This window comes from Geotrypetes seraphini, chromosome 3, assembly GCF_902459505.1.
Source record: "Geotrypetes seraphini chromosome 3, aGeoSer1.1, whole genome shotgun sequence".
NCBI classification, from domain to species: Eukaryota; Metazoa; Chordata; class Amphibia; order Gymnophiona; family Dermophiidae; genus Geotrypetes; species Geotrypetes seraphini.
In genome coordinates, this window is record NC_047086.1 from 178,668,778 (window position 1) to 178,687,873 (window position 19,096).

Consider the following 19,096-nt stretch of genomic DNA (forward strand, 5'->3'; position numbering starts at 1 on the left):
TTTACTGTTGTCATGGACCTGGCAGGGTGCAGCAGCATGGAGTGTGCAGGGGACTTAAAAGGACTGCTGATGTCCTGCCTACACCTTTCCTTGACATCTCTTAAAGTTACTCTGATCTGTATTTCTTCACCACTGCTGAAGTCTGACTCTTTGCTGCCTTCTGTGTCTAGAGCAGACTTCCTGAGTAGGTGCAATATGCTTCTTTTCTAGCCATATTCAATCCCAGCTTTTATACAGCACTCACTATTTTGAGGTTTCTTTTACATCTTAACCACTTTTTAATATTAAATATATTCTTATGGTTCACAGTCATAAAAGCGCAGGACAAAGGCATGCCAACATTACAAAGCAAGATACAACAAAAAAGGCAGAAATAGTCAAAACAGGTTCACAAAGGGGGCACTTAGAGTCAAAACTGTGCACACCACACAAGCCACGTAAAGACTGGCATGGATAATGCTTCACAGATCAGGTAGAAGTAGTATACCCCCACCCGCACACCATCACTGAGCACCCAAAGTGTGCAATAAATCAAAATGGAAAAATTCACAAATCAAAACAAGTGAATCAACTAAGGTGAATAACAAGTGAAACCCGAGCGGCCCCTAAATGAACCCTGCCAGCCAAAACCCCAGCGCAAAGTCAAACAACAAAACAAGGTAGACTTAGCTGAAAAATGAGGAAGGAACACATCTCTGAGGCACAAAATTGAAGCGCATCAGGATACCAGGTTCAACCAGGCTGGTTTCGGGGACAAACCCTTCTTCAGGAACCCATGAATACCACTGAGAAAAGTGGGGTCGGCTGGAGGGTGGGGCGGCCGGAGAGGAATGCACTCACGCTAAAAAGCAGACAGCAAGCAACGTCATACAAACATCCACCAATCACACATGCACACACACGCATACACCAATCGTAACCTAGAAGGCACTAAAGAGAGGGAAACAAAGGGGAGCTAACCATACTGAGGAAAACTAGATTAAGGCTAGATTATAGTATGCCATTCAACGCTCTCATTCAACCCGTTAGGGTGAATGGACTGTAATTGAAAGATCCAGAATTGTTCTCGGAGATTCAATTGAGCCTGTTTGTCGCCCCTAAAATCCCTGGGTAGTTGTTCGAAAACATACCATGATAAATCAGCAAACTGGTGTACATGTTCTACACAATGAGGGACCAGGGGCGCAGCATGGGTGACAGTATGAATCCTGCTCTTATGTTCCTGCAGTCTAGTTCTAATCCTTCTAATGGTACGTCCAACGTAGATCAAAGCACAAGGGCAGAAGATGACATAAATCACCCTTTCAGAGTCACACGAGGTGTGATCCCTTAGTTGGTATATGCGTTGAGTGCGGGGGTGTTGCCAACATGAGATAGGCAGAGACAGATTACACATGTCACAGTGGCCACAGGACTTATGATTGCCCCCAGAACGGTCCCGACTATTGGTGGATAATAGGTCCTTTAAATTCTTAGGACGGGAGAAGGCTATGCAAGGGGCTTCCTTGAATACTGCATAGTGGTCCAAAACGTGCCAGTGTTTTTTGACAATCTCGGCCACTTGATGGGCTTGACTAGAAAAAGAAATCACGCACACTTGATGGTCCATAGGGGTCCTGGCCGCAGGTGTCAACAGAAGCTCAGGATTACAAAGCAGACAATTGAGCATAAGACTCCAGTGTGCCACTGTAAAAGTTTATTTTAAAGAGCTCCAGAGGGGTGTTTGAGGGAGGAACCCCCCCCCAGTTTACTTAATAGTGTTCACGCTGCCATTGGAGGGGGGGAGTTTGGGGGGTTGGAACCCCCCATTATAGAGGAAACTTAACTTTTTCTGTATAATGTGGGGGGTTACACCCCCAAAAAGCAGCGTAAACATTAGCGCAAACACTATTAAGTAAAGTGGGGGGGGGAGTCCCCCCACACCCTGTCATAGCTCTTTAGGGCAGTGCTGGAGTCTTGCACTCAATTGTCTGCTCTGTAATGTCAGCGCGCCTTTGTCCGGCGCACTTTTGTCCCGTCACCAATTCTTATAGGCATTGGTTTGTCAGGAATGTTTGTCTTGACTAGATACTAAGCCCCATATATTTGTAAACAGTGCTGGTAGCACTTCAGAAGATTTCAGTAGTAGCATATAAAGTAGTAATCAGAAGGGGAAACAGTAATAGTATCTAGCAAAAATATTAATAAATCTTTTTTAAATGTTTGAGAAAATAAGAAAACAGCTATCCAAGAGAACTAATGCTGGGATTTTTGAACACAAGATCAGTATTTTCCTTTGTGAGGATCTACAATTAAATTTTCTTTCTTTTTTTTTTTTTAATAAATTTTATTATTTTCCAATATGAACAGTGCAATAAATATATACATCTGAAACATATCAAACCATTACAAAGCACTTTTGAACTACAGAAATTAAAAGACATCATTACCCCCAACCTTGTATAACTCAGAAATGTAAACATACATCAAATATATATGTGGTATCCCCCACCCCCCGGATGTGTATTGGAACGAAACCTAATTTAAAAGAGATATAAGACATAAATATATAACTACAATTAAATTTTCAATATAGGATCAATGATTTTTTTATTTATTTTTCCACAACAACAAATAGATCATGATGCTCCAAATGGGGCTAAACAATGAACATGAAAGGGGTATAAGTACAGGTGAAAAATTCCCAAAACAGGAAAAAAAATTTAAAAAGAAAAGCTCAGGTTAAGCTCAATTCTAGTGTTAGTCTAAGAAAGCATTATTCCACTTACTTGAAATAAATGTCTCCCAAAGTGAAATTTTTGCCACTTCTTGTATTGAAGATAGTTCCATTTACCATCTCAACTGACTGGGGTTTCACCACACAAGCTGCTCGTGTTTCCCAAAGCACATGGTACTCACAGTTCTGTTCATCGATACTACATATACACACACAAGGAGATCAATATCAAATATGGACAATAAAAGCAAAATAACCAAAAAGAAAAGTTTCAAAATGGCCTTTGTAAGACAGCATGCACCTTCTTCCATACCCTTCACCCAAGTCACAGAAACTGCAGCCAAAGTGCCTAGCAGCCACTCCAGGACCAAAATCCTTTCTAAAAAAAAATCTTCAAAGCAAAAAGTTTATGGAATCTGAGTTTTCTTGGGCTCCAGTTCTTTAGAGGTTTAAACCTGTGTGTACTGCTGCCGTTTTTAAGATTATGTCAACTAATTCTGTAAGCTCTTCTTTCCCTTGTGCTTCCAGTGTAAGGTGTTTATGTACAAGAACATAAGAGGTATACTTCTTCCAGTCCTTTCATAACTTATTTTTTCCCACTAAATTCTTCTTTCTTTCCCACACATCCCACTTCCCTGCACTTCACCACCACAAAAACTATTAGATTTCTCTTCTGTCCTCACTCTAATCTTGATCCAAGTCTAGGAACAGAAAGAAACTTGCAAACACCTAAGCAAGTTCCCCAAACTAGAAACTCTGGGTCAAGTCCAGTAAATTTTAAATATGAATATCTGAGTTCCACAAAATATTTCTAAACTAGAGTCATACCTCTATATTTAAATTGTCACATACCTTAGCATACATCAGAGGCACCAATATCCATACTGCATTTGTTTTAGAAGTGGTATACAGTATATCCCAACTGTATAATTTAGTTTGCAATTATAGTTTATATTTACCTTTGGAGAACAGGTTTGCCAAATGTCTTTGCACATTGCAGTTCTATAATGGTAGATGCTTTCTTTCCTTTGCCACATAAAAATCCATTTGAATAACTAACTATTACTGCATCACCTGAAAGAAAGCCAAAATGTTAACAAACATTTAGTACTCCACTATATATAACATTTGCTTAATCTGCAATGTTAAAAAAAACAGCTGTATCAACTAGTTCCACAAACAAATATGCAACAAAAATATGACTCCTGCTTTGTCTTTTCTATTTTTAAGAGCACTGAAAACAACTGGTAAATTTATCATCATTCTAAGTAAAATTTATTTTAATTAAAAGACTTTCTGTGCCTCACTGCCACTCTGACAGCAGTTTTTGAATTGTTTGGATTAAATTTGATTTTTTGGGTCTGCTTTGGGTCCCTTAGGAAGGGACACTTCGAGTCCCAGACGCTGGGCTTGGTTGGATCTACAGTGGGGATGTTATGAACTACAAAAATGCCTCGAGTTATTCAAGGCTACCTGGACCTACATTCAAAAGCTAAGTTTGGAGTCATTTTCTCCTGGGGGGTTCTCATAGTGGGTTCACTGCATGTTCATTGCACTAGCAGTACTTGAAATCATTAAGAATTTAAATTGATTTAACACATGTGTGTTTCACACTTATTATTCATTGCATACATGGTGTGCAGGTGTGGTGAGTTTATTAAGCTCACTGACCAGTCCAGTTAAGCGCTGGGGATTCTTCTCCATATCACTAACTCCTCACACTGAGGGCACACCTCTTTTACATTATAAATTTATTATTTTTTGTAAGTTGTGCATTGGGCTTTCAGTGCTTGCAGGCCCCCGTTATGAGAACCTATTGACAATCACTGCTTTTTTACGTGTCTTTTGAAGTGTTTTTCTAGGAACATAGCATCAGTAGAGAGCTGTTTCATCAGAATTGTAAATTTGTTCAGGACCAAAGTTTCCAGATATCATCTTAGCAAATTCATCAATTTAATTTTCTGCTGCCACATAATCAGCAGAAACTTTTTCACCGCAGAGTTTGAGATATTTAACACCATGGCGCTTCTTAAATTTCAGCGACCAACCTTCTGAATATTCACACTCACCATCAATGTTTAGTTCTTGATGGTAATTTTTGGTTTGCTGCATTACCATCAAACAAGTCAATGGCCTACATTCATTCATGCCTTCTATGCCAAACCTACTCAATCAGCAAATGATCTAAATCTTCGTTTTTTTTTTGTCCTAAATCTTCGTTTTTGTCCTATGCAGTGTTTTTCTGATTTCCATTAATTTCTAATCATCACTCTCACTGTAAAACTTCAACAACTTATCTGCTTCTTTAAGTCATATATGGTTGTTCCCACACCATATTCAATTTTTTAAAAAATTATTATTTATCAATTTTAAATATACAGTGTCAAGAATTAATCTTGTACAGAAAAGAAAGTATTAGCTAAGAACAAATACAATCTATATCTACAAAGAAAAATACATAAGCTAATCCATCTCAAGTCCACATAATAATTGCCCACACCATATTCTTTAGTCAACCATTGTACAGACACATAATCAAGCTTCAATGCTTCAACTTTCTGTACATTAACAGAAATAAATGCTTCCTTTTCTGCTTTTCACTGCCACCCTGAGTGGAATCTGCAGCTCTTCTTCAGCACTTTCGAGCCCTCTAACCTCAACTGAGCTGAGATCAGGAGAAAAGCATGCACCTGCGTTGGTTTCAGCATGTGTCATGTTGGGGAAACTGATTGCTTCCAGTTCGTGTCAAATTTTGGTTTTCAGAATTTTGAATAAAGGACTTTGTACCTGAACCTTCAATTGTACATGATATATTTTGATCTAAAATAAGCAAAACAGAGTATTCTGTTCTCTACCAACGGAAGGAAGAAATAATGGAACTCATGGGAAGTCAGAAAAGTAGCCCACATTACCTGTCACTTTCATCTTCTGTGTGTAGACCTGTCCCAAAACCTGAACACTGCCACTTTTCACTTTTCTGCAAATACTAGCACTTTTTGGACAGCCTGTTGGTCCTTCAGATACTCCCTGACAAAGATTCAAATAATATCTGTAATAAATTAAACACAAACAAGTTTCAACACAAATAAATGTTTTACTATTTTTATTCTACTCCTTTTCCCCGTCCCTCAAACTGTTATTTCATCTCCCACTGGCCAGCTTCCAGTATGACCACACCTACATGACTCACACTGCCCCTGAATGATCCTCATTACCCATTTTAAGGCTGATCATTTGAGTGACCCATACATGTTATAGATTCATGCAAAAGTTCTCTCCATGGAAGCTGACCTTGTAGAAAAGAAATAGAAATTTAAGATTAATATACATATTTTTATTTCACTTTACCTACATAGAACAAAGCGGTCACAAACACAATAAATACATATCCCAAATTACAATATTTAAACACATGCAAGAGAGAAAACAAGAAAAGCTAAAATAAAGCATAAAGATTTTATTAAACTTAGTAATGCAGCTTCAAAGTGTAATCCAAATTAGAGACTGTGCTCTCAAAAAGTACAGTTATTTACCGTAACAGCTGTTATCCAGGGACAGCAGGCAGATATTCTCACTGATGGGTGATGTTACCGACGGAGCCCCAGTATGGACTACTTTAAAAGTGCATCACCACTTTAAGAATTCAAAATTTGCGATAGCCCGAACCGCGCATGTGCGAGTGCCTTCCCACCCGATGAGGGCGCGTGGTCCCCTAGTTAAGATATGCCAGCTAAGAAGTCAACCCGGGGAGGTAGGTGGGTTGTGAGAATATCTGCCTGTTACGGTAAGTAACTTTGCTTTATCCCAGGACAAGCAGGCAGCATATTCTCACTGATGGGTGATCTCCAAGCTAACAGAGATGGGATGGTGGGAGAGTTGGCCAAAGATAAAAATATATATATATTGAAATACAGATTGGCCGAAGTGCCTATCCTGTCTGGAGAAAAAAATCCAGACAGTAGTGAGAAGTGAAGGTATGAACTGAGCACCAGGTGGCAGCTTTACCGAGTTCCTCAAAGGTGTAGATCTAAGGAAAGCAACAAAGCTGCCAGAGCTCTAACTCTGTAGGCTGTGACATGACTTTCTCATGCCAGCCCAGTCTAAGCATAGCAGAACGAGATGCAGGCAGCCAGCCCAGCGGAAATCGTTCCCTTGAATACAGGATACCCTAACTTGAGTGGATTAAAAGAAAAGTTAGGGAGAAGATTGTTGTGGCTTTGTCCGGTCAAAGTAGCAAGTCAAATCCCATGTACAGTTCAAAGTATACAAACAGGTTCTCCAGAAGGAGAATGAGGTCAAAAGTAACAACTTGTAGAAGAAACTTTGGAGGTGTACGCAGAACCACCTGATCATGATAAAAAATGTGAAGGATGAATCTGCTACAAATATTTGGAACTCACCGACCCTCCTGGCAGAGGTGAGAGCAGTAAGGAAAACTACTTTCTAGGCAAGAAGCTAAAGAGGGTCTGTGGCCATTGATTGAAATGGTAGCCTTAAACAAACTGGAAAGAACTACAGTAAATTCCCAGACGACATGAGGAGACTGCAGAGGAGGTTTCACAGGGGCACAACCTACCAGAAACCTGAAAACCAAGTGAAAAGGGCTATAAAAGGAAAAAACAGGGGTTTGTTTGACATGAAAAACCCCTGTCATGAATCTAGAAACCAGAGGAGACCCTTGACTAAAAAATGCAATAGCACGGAAAAGAAGTTTGAGAGATAAAGACTCGAGACTAAAATCAAATAAAAGAAGAAAATAATCCATAAGCAATTCCACTATGTAGGAATGTGGAACATGAAGATAAAGAATCTATATCACTTGTGAAAGAAACATTGTTAAGTGGCTAGTTTCCTGGAGACATCTAGAAGATAACAAACAGGCTGAGAAAGACGCAGCCTGAGAAAAAGCAACGGAGAAGGCAAATCATTGCAGATTGGAATGAATCAAAGACTACCGAGTTGGAGTGAACTAAGTAGGAAATATCAGAAGAGGCAGGTTTCTCCCTGAAACTGAATTGAAGAAGAAGGGAAAACCCATGTTTTCTAGGCCAGTGGTTCCCAACCCTGTCCTGGAGGACCACCAGGCCAGTTGGGTTTTTGGGATAGCCCTAATGAATATGCATGGGGCAGATTTGCACGCCTGTCACCTCCATTATATGCAAATCTCTCTAATGCATATTCATTAGGGCTGTCCCAAAAACCCGACTGGCCTGGTGGTCCTCCAGGACAGGGTTGGGAACCACTGGTCTAGGCCACCATGAAGCAAAGTGCATATGGTAGCTGCTTCTCTCTGGAGCGTAAATAAAATGCTCAACAGGAGAAGAAGTGGAGGGAATGCATATAGAAAAAAACATGCCCATCCAATCCAGAAGAAAAACATCTGCTGCCAGACGGAGAAGGGAGTAAAGTCTGGAGCAAAACTGGGGCAACCAGTGATTGCGAAGAGTCGCAAACAAGTCCACTTGAGTGGTGCCCTATTGATGAACTGAAGAGTTGCACAATTGAGAGTCTAATATTGAAGAATTCTGCTGAGGTTGTCTGCTAGGGAATTCTACTCCCTATGAATATAGACAGGCATCAAGAGCAGATTACAAGCTATCGCCCAAGTCCAGATATATAGGGCCTCCTGACACAACAGGAGAGTCCATGTCTCCTTGCTTGTTCATGTAGTACATAGCTACTTGATTGTCCGTGCAAAGGAGGAGGATTTGAGGAAAGAGGAGATGTTGAAAAACCTTGAGGGCATACAACATTACTCTGAGTTCTAGGAACTGGATGTGAAATGTTCCATTTCCTATCGGTCGAAAGACCCCGAGTCTGCAGATCGTCCACATGAGCCCCCCATGTGTAAAAAGATGCGTCAGTCATGATGAGCATAGAATGAGGGGACAAATAAAAAAGAAGACCTCTGTAGAGATTAGAAGAGATCATCCATAAATGAAGCGACTCTAAATGAGACGATGTCATAGATATACATGCTTTGAGAGACGATCCATCGCCTGAGGCCACTGGGAAGCAAGAATCCACTGAGGAATGCAAAAATGTAGTCCTACCCGTGGTAGAACATGAACAGTTGAAAACCTTGTGGCTCAGAAAAAACCCTCATGTGTCTGGCAAAGATGGTTTGAAAAGGAAGCAACTGCTGACACAGACGGATGAGAGTCTGAAGACGATCTGGAGGAAGAAACGCTCTCATGAGAGTGGTGGCTAGAATTGCCCCAATGAATTATAGACATAATTACGGGGAATGTAATTTCAAAGCCTAGAAGAAGAATAGAGATGGTCTGATAGGTTACTCAAACCACTTCCTGAGAAGAGACAGCCTTGATTAACCCGATGTTCAGAAAAGAAAGAAAACCCGAAGGCCGTGTAATCGGATAGATGCGGCCAACACAATCATACACGTCCTGAAGACTCTGGGAGAAGATGCCAGATCAAAAAGAAGAACTTTGTACTGATAATTGCAACAACTGAGTTGAACTCAAAGGTATATTCCGAAAACTGTGAGAATTGGAATATGTGGCGCTTCCTTGAGATCCAGGAAGTATAGTCAGTAGGTCTGAATAAACGAGTAAAATACCTCCCAATCAGAAAAATGAGGAGAGCTCTGAGATCCAAGGAAAATCTCAGCCCTCCAATTGCAAATCAAGTAGAAATGGGATAAGAATCCCTAACTCCACAAATCGAAGAGGACTCTTTGATGGCAATCAGCAAAAGAAAAAAGAGAGGACTGTGCAGGATCCAGAACAGACTCTCTTAGAAAAAAGGTCTGAGAGCAGGATGAAAACACTGAGTATAGAAAACCTGCCCTATGAAGAACAACCCAGAGAGCTAAGGAGATGAACTCTTAGCAATGCATGAGGAACTGAAGACAGTTTCTGAATGTAGTACTTGAGTATGCCCTAAATATAGGGAAAAAGTAACTACAAATCTTCGTTGAGAAGAAGATTGAAATGAAAGTGAAAATAGCCAGTTAGTCTTGACCAGAGAGTCTCACTTGGTCTAGTAAAAAAGACAACTGCTGAGTAGACATGTCCCAGCGGGACCATGGAAACAACAAAAAGGTTGTCCCCCAAACAAGGCATATTTATTTAGCCTGTCCTAGTGGGCAATCATGAAAAACAAAGGCACTGTACTTGTGAACAGAGAAAAATGACACAGCAAATGTATGCCAAGTAAAGTGGCTACTGAACCAGTGAGGCAGCATAGGAATCTGGGAAGTCGATTAGCCAATCGATCCCTAGTCTAGCCCACTCTGCCCAGAAAGACAGAGGCCTACACACTAGCCTGTAGAGTGGACTTCCCCAGTAGGGATGTATTGAAACAGCCTTAGTATTTCTAAAGGTAAAGCAAAAAATCCTTGAGTAGTTAACTCTAGGTCAAGGAAAATAAAACCCTTAGCAAAGGAATGGCTTTGCAAAGGTAACTTCCAAGAGAATGGCACAAAGTGTAGATATTCCCCTAAATAATCGTGAGAAAGAAAATCTTAATCCTACTGAAGTGGAAAGAGAAACATATGGTTAAAAAAAAACCACCGCTTCAGAGAGATATGGGGGTCTTGATTAAAAAAAACAACCCTCCTCTCAGAGATTCAATCCCAACTATACAGAATTGATGTCAGGGAGTCGGTGTCGAAGGCTGAAGACACTTTAATGACTGCAAAGCCTTCCCATACCGAATCGACACCAACACCGGCAACGTTAAAGAAGACTGGCGTCACTTTATACGCAGAAGCTTCCTGTGAAAATGGTACCCGGTGTCAAGAACGGATACCAGAATGGCACCCGAAGTCAATAGTAACAACTAAAAATACAGTTGAACATGACAGTGTCGACATGAAGGAAATCTGCTAAAGAGGAAAACACCAGTACCACTGGCTGCATCGCCGGTACCATCGGTGTGTGGAAAAAAATTTTAGCAGGAAAGAAAAAATACCTGTACCGGGCATCTATGAACCGGTACCATTGGTGCTGTTCCACGCTTCCAAGATGAGTCTGCCCATACCAAGGTAGTCATCTATATCGAAGCGGAGCCCCAATGAAAAAACACCGGTACTATGGGTCTAAGAACCGGTACCAATGGTGTCGCTCCACGCTTCCAAGATGAGTCTGCCCATACCAAGGCAGTCATCGATATCGAAGCAAAGCCCAACAGAAAAAACACGGGTACCATGGGTCTAAGAACTGTTGCTCCACACTTCCAAGATGAGTATGCCTGTATCGAGGCACTCATCGATATCAAAGCGGAGCCGGAAAGAAAAAACACCGGTACACTTGGCCTATGAACCGCTACTATCAGTGTCAGGGCTGGGGCTGATCGAGGTCGGCAGGACTTAACTCACTGCTACAATGACCAAGGTCGGCAGGATTAGACTCACTGCTACAATGACCTGAAGCTCAAAAGAGAAAGTTGCAAGTCAATTTACCTAGAGAAGATTGGGCCCATCAATGTCAGTATGGGCTGGAAGAGCGGTGCCAGAAGTAGGCTGGACACCAGATTTCTGACGCCGGTGGGTGCCGGATTCCTGACGGCACCAACGGAAAACTGCTTCTGAAGAATGAAAATGCGCTGGTGAAGAGAAGAGCAGGGGAAGAAGAAAATGGCAAGGCCGAGAAACCGACATTGCTAGAATCACAGAATGATGTCTGTGAAGATAATTTCCCCAGCAAAGCAACCGCGCTGATGGAAATGGAGCAGGAAAAACCTGCATGGAAAAACAGCCATAAGGTGTGGAGAAAACAGTATGGCGACCCATAAGGCCCCACCAAGCCCAATTGACGACGGTAAAAGAAAAAATAAAGAAACTAGAATGTTAGTTTGATTGATATTTTTTTTTTAACTAAAAATGAAAGAAAAGTCTAAAATGACTAAAATGTCAGAAAACCACGAGAGCGGGAAGGTAGCAAAAGAAAATTTTTCAACAGCCATTGAAATGCAAATTCTTAGCTCCACGGAAACTAAGAAACTGAGGGACGCGCGTCCTCATCGGGCAGGAAGGCGCATGCGCAGTTCAAACTATCGCAAACTTTTTGAATTCTTAAAGTGGCGATGCACTTTTAAAGTGAGCCATACTGGGGCTCCATTGGCGACGTCGCCCATCAGTGAGAATATGCTGCCTGCTTGTCCTGGGATAAAGCATAATCAATGTAAATAGACCATGAAAGTCCTTCTGAGATCTTGACACCCTCAAAAGATTTTCTTATTAAAATACTATTTTATGGTCTGCTCACTAATGGCCAGATGGATACAGCTTATATATTAGACAAGAGCGCTTCCTTACTCTTAAAACAGCTCATTTCGCTGAAATGTTCCCTAAAGAGAGGACAATTTTGTCTACTGTATCATATCTTTGCTTAAAAAATATGGTTTCAAAATAATTTATGTGGAAATCTTTAGCCGATACAATCTTTGGATTAACCAATTTATTACCTCATACTGTTTATTTCAATTCTGCAGATCACAATGGAATGCCATGAGTTTTCCATAAATAAGTAAGGGAGAGTCAGGGGTTGCTTAGGCTTCTGCAGGTTCTTAAGGGCTTGTTCTGGTTAACTGCACCTACACCAGTGGCGTAGCAAGGGAGGTTAGCACCTGGGGCAATGGCGTCCAGTATCACCATGCCATGCACCCCCTTACTCTTCCTTGCTGTGCCTCTCCTCCTCTCCAACCCCCACAACCAAGAAACTGAGGCCAGTGCGAGCAACAAGTGGAAGATGCAGCTTGCACTGGTGAACATTTAAAAATGTATGTGGGGGTGGAGTGGAGAAAAGGCACTAGCACCCAGGGCAGTCTGCCCCCCACCCTCCTCTTACTGTGCCACTGTCATGCCCATGGCTGGTCAGGGCATGGCACGTAGTCATTTTGGCTATTAGGTGTGAATCTTCATGTCTGCTTGCTTTTTAGCTGCAATCCTTGCCTTCCAGACAATTAGGCAGCCATACAACTTACTTTGTGAGAGCAAGTCGTTTATCATATCTCTTGTACTATTCCATGTTTTACTGGGGAAGGGCTGAGGAAGGTTTCTCATGGTACTGCAATTAGGGAGGGCCTGAGCAGCACATTCCATCTGGGAGAGTTAGGAGATACTGCAGAAACATCAGTGTCTGTGTGTGTGAGAAATTCAGCACTTTCTGTGCTATAAAAGACTGAGAGACACAGAATGGACTTTGAATCTTGCCGTGGCCCTGGGACTGGGTCTCTTCCCTTGATCGATCAGATTCCCGATTAGTATTGGAAGGGGCCGTGCCAGACATGGTGAAATATATATATATATATATATATATATATATATATATATATATATATATATATACACACACAAAACAGAATACATCTGAAATAATGAAACGGCCTTGCAGGAGTGCGCATGCGCGACTCCCCAGCCTTACTTGGCCAGCAAGAGTGCGGATGCGGCGGCAACACAAATCGGAAGACGCTGGACAGACAACTCCTGCCCTCTCCAAGCCGGGACCGCAGCCAGCCAACGATCGCCTCCACAGCCCGACGACTCCCCCCTCCCGCACCAACCGCTGCCACTCCTGTTTGAAGCGGCCTGATGAGGTTCGCGGCCGGCTGTATTGAACCTCGCAGGCCGCTCTCCACATGAAGCACGTTCCCTCTGACGTGATCGCGTCAGAAGGAACATGCAACCATATGGAGAGCGGCCTGCGAGGTTCAATACAGCCGGCCGCGAACCTCATCAGGCCACTTTGAACAGGAACAGGAGCGGCAGCAGGAACCATGGATGGATGGACGGAGGTAAGAACGGGAGGGGAAGCCAAAAAAGGGCTATGGAGCAGGCAGAAAAGGGAGCTATTTTGGTGGGAGGGTTGTGCTGAGTGCACGAAGCAGGCAGGCAGGCATTGCACAACAGGGGGAGAGGCAAAGGGGGCTGCTTTGGGGGGGATGGTTGTGCTGGGGGCCGACAGCAATCATGGGGGGAACAGAAAAGGGTCACGGATCAAGCAGGCATGCCACAACAGGGGACCAGAGGGAGAGCAAAAGGGGGCTGCTTTAGGGGGAGGGGTGTGCTGGGGGCAGACAGCCATCAGGGAGGGGGGAGGAATAGAAGGGGGGCCATGAAGCAGGCAGCCATTGCACAACAGGGGGAGAGGCAAAGGGGGCTGCTTTGGGGGGATGGTTGTGCTGGGGGCCAACAGCAATCATGGGGGGAACAGAAAAGGGCCACGGAGCAGGCAGGCATGGCACAACAGGGGGCCAGAGGGAGAGCGAAAGGGGGCTGCTTTGGGGGAAGGGGTGTGCTGGGGCAGACAGCAATCAGGGAGGGGGGAGGAACAGAAGAGGGGCCACGAAGCAGACAGGCATTGCACAATAGGGGGAGAGGCAAAGGGGGCTGATTTGGGGGGATGGTTGTGCTGGGGGCAGAAAACAATCATGGGGGGGAGGAATAGAAGGGGCCATGGAGCAAACAGGCATTGCACAACAGGGGATAGGGGGTTGCTTTGGGAGGAGAGTTGTGCTGTGGGCAGACAGCAATTATGGGGGAGAACAGAAGGGGGCCACGGAGCAGGCAGACATTGCACAACAGGGGGAGAGGGAAAGGGGGCTGCTTTGGGGGGATGGTTGTTCTGGGGGCAGAAAGCAATCAGAGGGGGGGAAATAAGGGGGCCACAGAGCAGGCAGGCATGGCACAACTGGGGGCCAGGGGGGAGGGAAAGGGGGCTGATTTGGGGGGATGGTTGTTCTGGGGGCAGAGAGCAATCATGGGGGGGGAACAGAAGGGGGCCAAGAAGCAGGCAGGCATTGCACAACAGGGGGAGAGGGAAATGAGGCTGCTTTGGCAAGCAGGGGGGCCAGGGAGACAGACAGAAAGAAAGACGCACAGACAGGGGACCAGGGAGAGACACAGACACAAAGAATGAGACAGACAGACAGCGTCCAGGGAGAGAGAGAGAGACAAATAAAAAACAAAAAAAAGACATACAGACATCTACTCTAGCACCCGTTGTTGTAACGGGCTTAAACACTAGTATATATATATATATATATATATATATATATATATATATATTCTCTGTCTATTTCTTGTATATTATCTGATGTTTATTTGCATTATTTGGTATTATCAGATGTGTATCCAATAAAGAATTATATTACTCTGATGCTTTGGTGGAGGTGACTTCTATATACCCTTGATATAGAGATATGTGGATAGAACAGCCACCGACCTATACCATTGTTTCTAAAGAGAAAGAATCGAGGTAAATAGTTTTGGAATACAAGAATGTTAGGGAGTCCTGAAAAAGAAGCAAATTCAGTAGTCGTCCCTTGGATTTAAATAAAGAGGACCAATCAGCTAAAAAGAACGTCACCTGTGACCATGTGAAGAGTTCAAACCAACTCTAAAGGTGATCAAAAGATAAAGAATGAAAAAGGAGTTTCCTGGGGACTAGAAAGTCCTAGAAGAATAAAGAAACTTCATTTTAAGACTACTTTTAAGTAATCCTTTTGATTCAGAACACCAATTCTAACCCAGACCAAAGTTAATAAATGCCAGTGGAGAATGTGTATTAATTTGCTAATGGTCCCCCAGTTTACTAGTCCTGACCTGAATCTACTTATTTGATCCAGGAAGCATAAACCTATATGGATTTAACTTCCCTGAAGGTGCACTCCTAGTCTGCCAAGCAGAGATTAAAATCTCTGTAAGGACACTCCAGATTGATAAAATGGATTACATAAGCATTTTGGAAGGGGGTGTAGATTTTTCAATAGCTACTCTAATGCCTGTTAACTAAGTGCCATAAAAGGGCATACTAGATTAATGTCAAAACTTACATAAAGCCAACTAAATAGTCAAGGTCATAAAATGAGAATTATGTTTAACCAATTGTTAATGTCCATCTTCAACAAACGTGTGAACTAGTGAGATTTAAATAGTGCAGAACAGAAAATGCTGCTGAACACTTACTTGCTGCCATCATGATCAAAGATCCAAGACTTTGTCAGTGAAGAAAGTGGCCTCAAGTCATATGTTTTATGATTTTGATTGAACCTGCACGTTGTCTTCTTTGGAAAACAGATTGCTTGCGTTTTCCATTCAAACATAACAGCACAACCAGAAGTCTCACTCAAAAGCTCAAGATTCTCATGCTCAGCCTTCTCATCACACTTGAAGAAAATAGTAGACCGTCTCTTCTCAGTTGCTGTGAGGGAAACACCAATATGATTTATTTAATTTTGGCTTGTGGGGAATTTCCTGAACATTTAATTATTTCATAACTCGCTATACTACTGTAACTATAACAGACAGGCCTAAGCAATTACAAACTAAAGGAAAATTGGAAAGGAATGCCAATATTTCAATAGAAAAGTGTATCAGTCATACAGAGGCAGGGGCTGAAGCATGAAAAGGAAAGATTGGATATACAACTTGTCTACAGGAAAGTACTGTATATCAGTCATACAAAGACAAAGGTAGAAAGTATAAGAAGGGGGAATTGGATGTGCCAAATCTCTACAGGAATACCAGCTAGAAGAATTAAAATTTGATGTTCAGTGATGTTGTAACAAGTATTTATTTAATAATCACCACACCAAACTTGTAGGAAAATAGATCTCATCCTTTTTCTCTCACCCAAATATCAATCATTTTGTTATTACTGCTTCTCATCAGTTGGTTTCAAGAAAATCATGTCTATTCCCTCCTACAGCTGCTCCAGGAAAGAAAGGAAATGCTCAATTTAGAAGTCAGTACTTGCTTCCATAAACTCTTCTTTTCCTTTATTTTAAGGGAAAGACCAATAATTGATTGTGGATTAATAAGCTTATTTGTCTCAGCATCTACACATATTCTTGGAGACCTGGCTGGTGGACATCCTCCATCTCACAACTTTGCTGGCCCACTACGAATTGAGTGGGCTCACAGGCTGGGACAACAGCGAGACGCTTTAGTTAGGCTGCGAGTGGTTATCTTTAAGGTCCTCAATTATAACCATAAAATGGCAATCCTTCAAGCAATCAGAATGAGGACACAGTAAGTCAGTGAATTCATTATTCCTTGTCTCTCATTCTATGTGCATATTGTATGTTTTGCATAGAAAGCAAGGTTGCTTACCTGTAACAGGTGTTCTCCTTAGACAGCAGGGGAATGCAGTCACACTTGATGGTGAAGTCTCTGACTGAGCCTAATGACGTCAGTACCCTCCTCTAGCTATAGTAAGCTTTTGAGCTTACTGAGAATGTGCAGGATTACCCTACTCCATGAGCCCCCTCCCCTCCTCCTGTCAGTTTCATTCCTAGCTATAAAAGAGGAGACAAGGGGATGGTGGGTGGACAAGTATGACTGCATTCCCCTACTGTCTACGGAGAACACCTGTTACAGGCAAGCAACCTTGCTTTCTCTGGAGACGGGCAGGGGATATGCAGTCCCACTTGAAGGCGAGTCTCAAGCTGAAGAAGTGTATGGGAGGTTGAAAACTGCCTATAATGCAAATAGGTTACATAAAACTGACTGTCCAAAGCGAACATCTTGAGCTAAACTTTGGTCTAAGCAGTAGTGTTTGGTAAAAGTATGTACAGACGACCAAGTAGCTGCTTTGTAAATGTCCTGGATTGGAATAGACCTCAAGTTTGCAGCTGAGGTTGATGCAGCTCGCAGCCTGTAGGCTGTAGCTGAGATCCTGTGTAGCAAAAATGTATGCAACGTGAAATCCAAGATGAAATGGCTCTTTTAGTTGCTGGTTGATCACAGGTAGGTGGATTGTAGGAAATGAATAATTGAGAAGATTTCCGAAGATGGGAAGTTTCTTTGAAGTAAAAAAGCAGTGCTCTTCTGCAATCCAAGGAATGAAGTCTTTCCTCTGCCTCAGAGTCATGTGGCGGTGGAAAAAATGAAGGCAAAGTGATGGTTTGGTTAAGATGGAAATCTGACACCATCTTAGGCAGGAACTTAGGATGAGTCCTTAGCTGTACCTTGTTTGGAAAAAATTGTAAATAAGAATAATACGTGACCAAGGCTTGGAGTTCGCTTACTCTTCTAGCTGATGTGAGCGCTACAAGAAAAACAGTCTTCCAGGAAAGGAAAGTGAGAGAGGCAGAACCCAGTGATTCGAAGGGCTCGTTTATCAATTGATCGAGAACTACATTGAGGTCCCACGCTGGCATAGGAGTTTTCAATGGATATCTAAGATTGTTGAGACCCCTCAGGAAATGTGCCATAAGAGGATGCTGCGAGATTGGTATGCTGAAATTGCTGAGATGATATCTGGACAGAGTTCGTCTTAAGCCCTGCGTCAGACAAATGCAGGAGATATGTGAAGATATGGTTCGGTGGACACTGGAGGGGTTGGAAACCGTGACCCTGAGCCCATACTGAAAAACGTTTCCATTTTTCTTGATAGAACTTCTGTGTAGCAGGACGCCTTGCTGCTAGAACATTTTTGACAGATTGTGAAAGTGGCAGATCAGTTAGGAATGAGCTCTCAATTTCCATGCCATGAGACTCAAGACTGCGTAGATTGGGATGCAGGAACTAGCCGTTGTGTTGAGACAGAAGGGACGGATGATCACCCAAGGGTTTCGGGGGTGCATCTAGAAGATCCAGAAGTAATGGAAACCAGATTTGTCTGGGCCATCTGGGTGCAATGAGAATGAGATGTGCTTTGTCTATCAAAACTTTCTGAAGCACCCTAGAGATGAGAGGGAATGGTAGAAACGCATAGAGCAGAGTGTGGTTCCATGTTATTGAAAAAGCATCTCTTGTTAAAGCTCGCGGAGCTGGACGCAGAAAGCAGAAGGTGCACTGGAAATCCACCTGAGGAGTCCCCCATTGATAGAAAATGGATAGGATTGAGGGCCCATTCGTTTGGGTCGAGCTTACTGCTGAGGGAGTCTGCCAGATATTTTGTTCCCCTGGAATGTAGACTGCACGAAGATCTATACTGAGCGTCAGGGCATATGACCAGAGGTGATATGCTTCTCTGCACAGTTTGAGGGATCCTTAACCGCTCTGTTTGTTTATATAAAACAAACTTGATTGTCACTTGATTGTCGGTCTGAATGAGAATGTTCTTGTGGCCTATCCAGTGACGGAAAGCTTGAACAGCATAAAACACGGGGTCTCTTGTTTACCAAGAAGTGGCACTAGGGGAATGCCTCGAGAGGTTTTGGGTTCAAGAGGGTGTGTGGGAGGAAGGTAGGGTAGAGGGTGGAAGGGTTATTGGATGGGTTGGAGTGGGGATATCAATGTTGGCTACCTGCAATCGATCTTAAAGGAGAGGGAGGTGAAGGCTGGGACACTTCTTCCCTTCCTTTTTTGCTAGAAACTCTTTGTTTTGTATAAGTTATATGCTTCCTTATTATATCCCTTAAACTGGACTTGGGGAGGAATACATTCACCTATAAAAAGACAGAAAATAC

At 42.7% G+C, this 19,096-nt stretch overlaps 1 protein-coding gene across 1 annotated transcript in view; it reads right to left on the minus strand.

Moving 5' to 3' along the window:
• Window positions 1-19,096, minus strand: part of IGF2R (insulin like growth factor 2 receptor) — a 358,657-nt gene that overhangs the window by 44,762 nt on the left and 294,799 nt on the right. Inside the window, exons 40-43 of the mRNA XM_033935794.1 lie at window positions 15,648-15,882; window positions 5,629-5,765; window positions 3,676-3,790; window positions 2,769-2,915 (exon numbers count right to left, since the gene is read on the minus strand). Of these exons, the coding sequence (XP_033791685.1) occupies window positions 2,769-2,915; window positions 3,676-3,790; window positions 5,629-5,765; window positions 15,648-15,882 (634 nt within the window). The remainder of the gene's footprint in view (window positions 1-2,768; window positions 2,916-3,675; window positions 3,791-5,628; window positions 5,766-15,647; window positions 15,883-19,096) is intronic.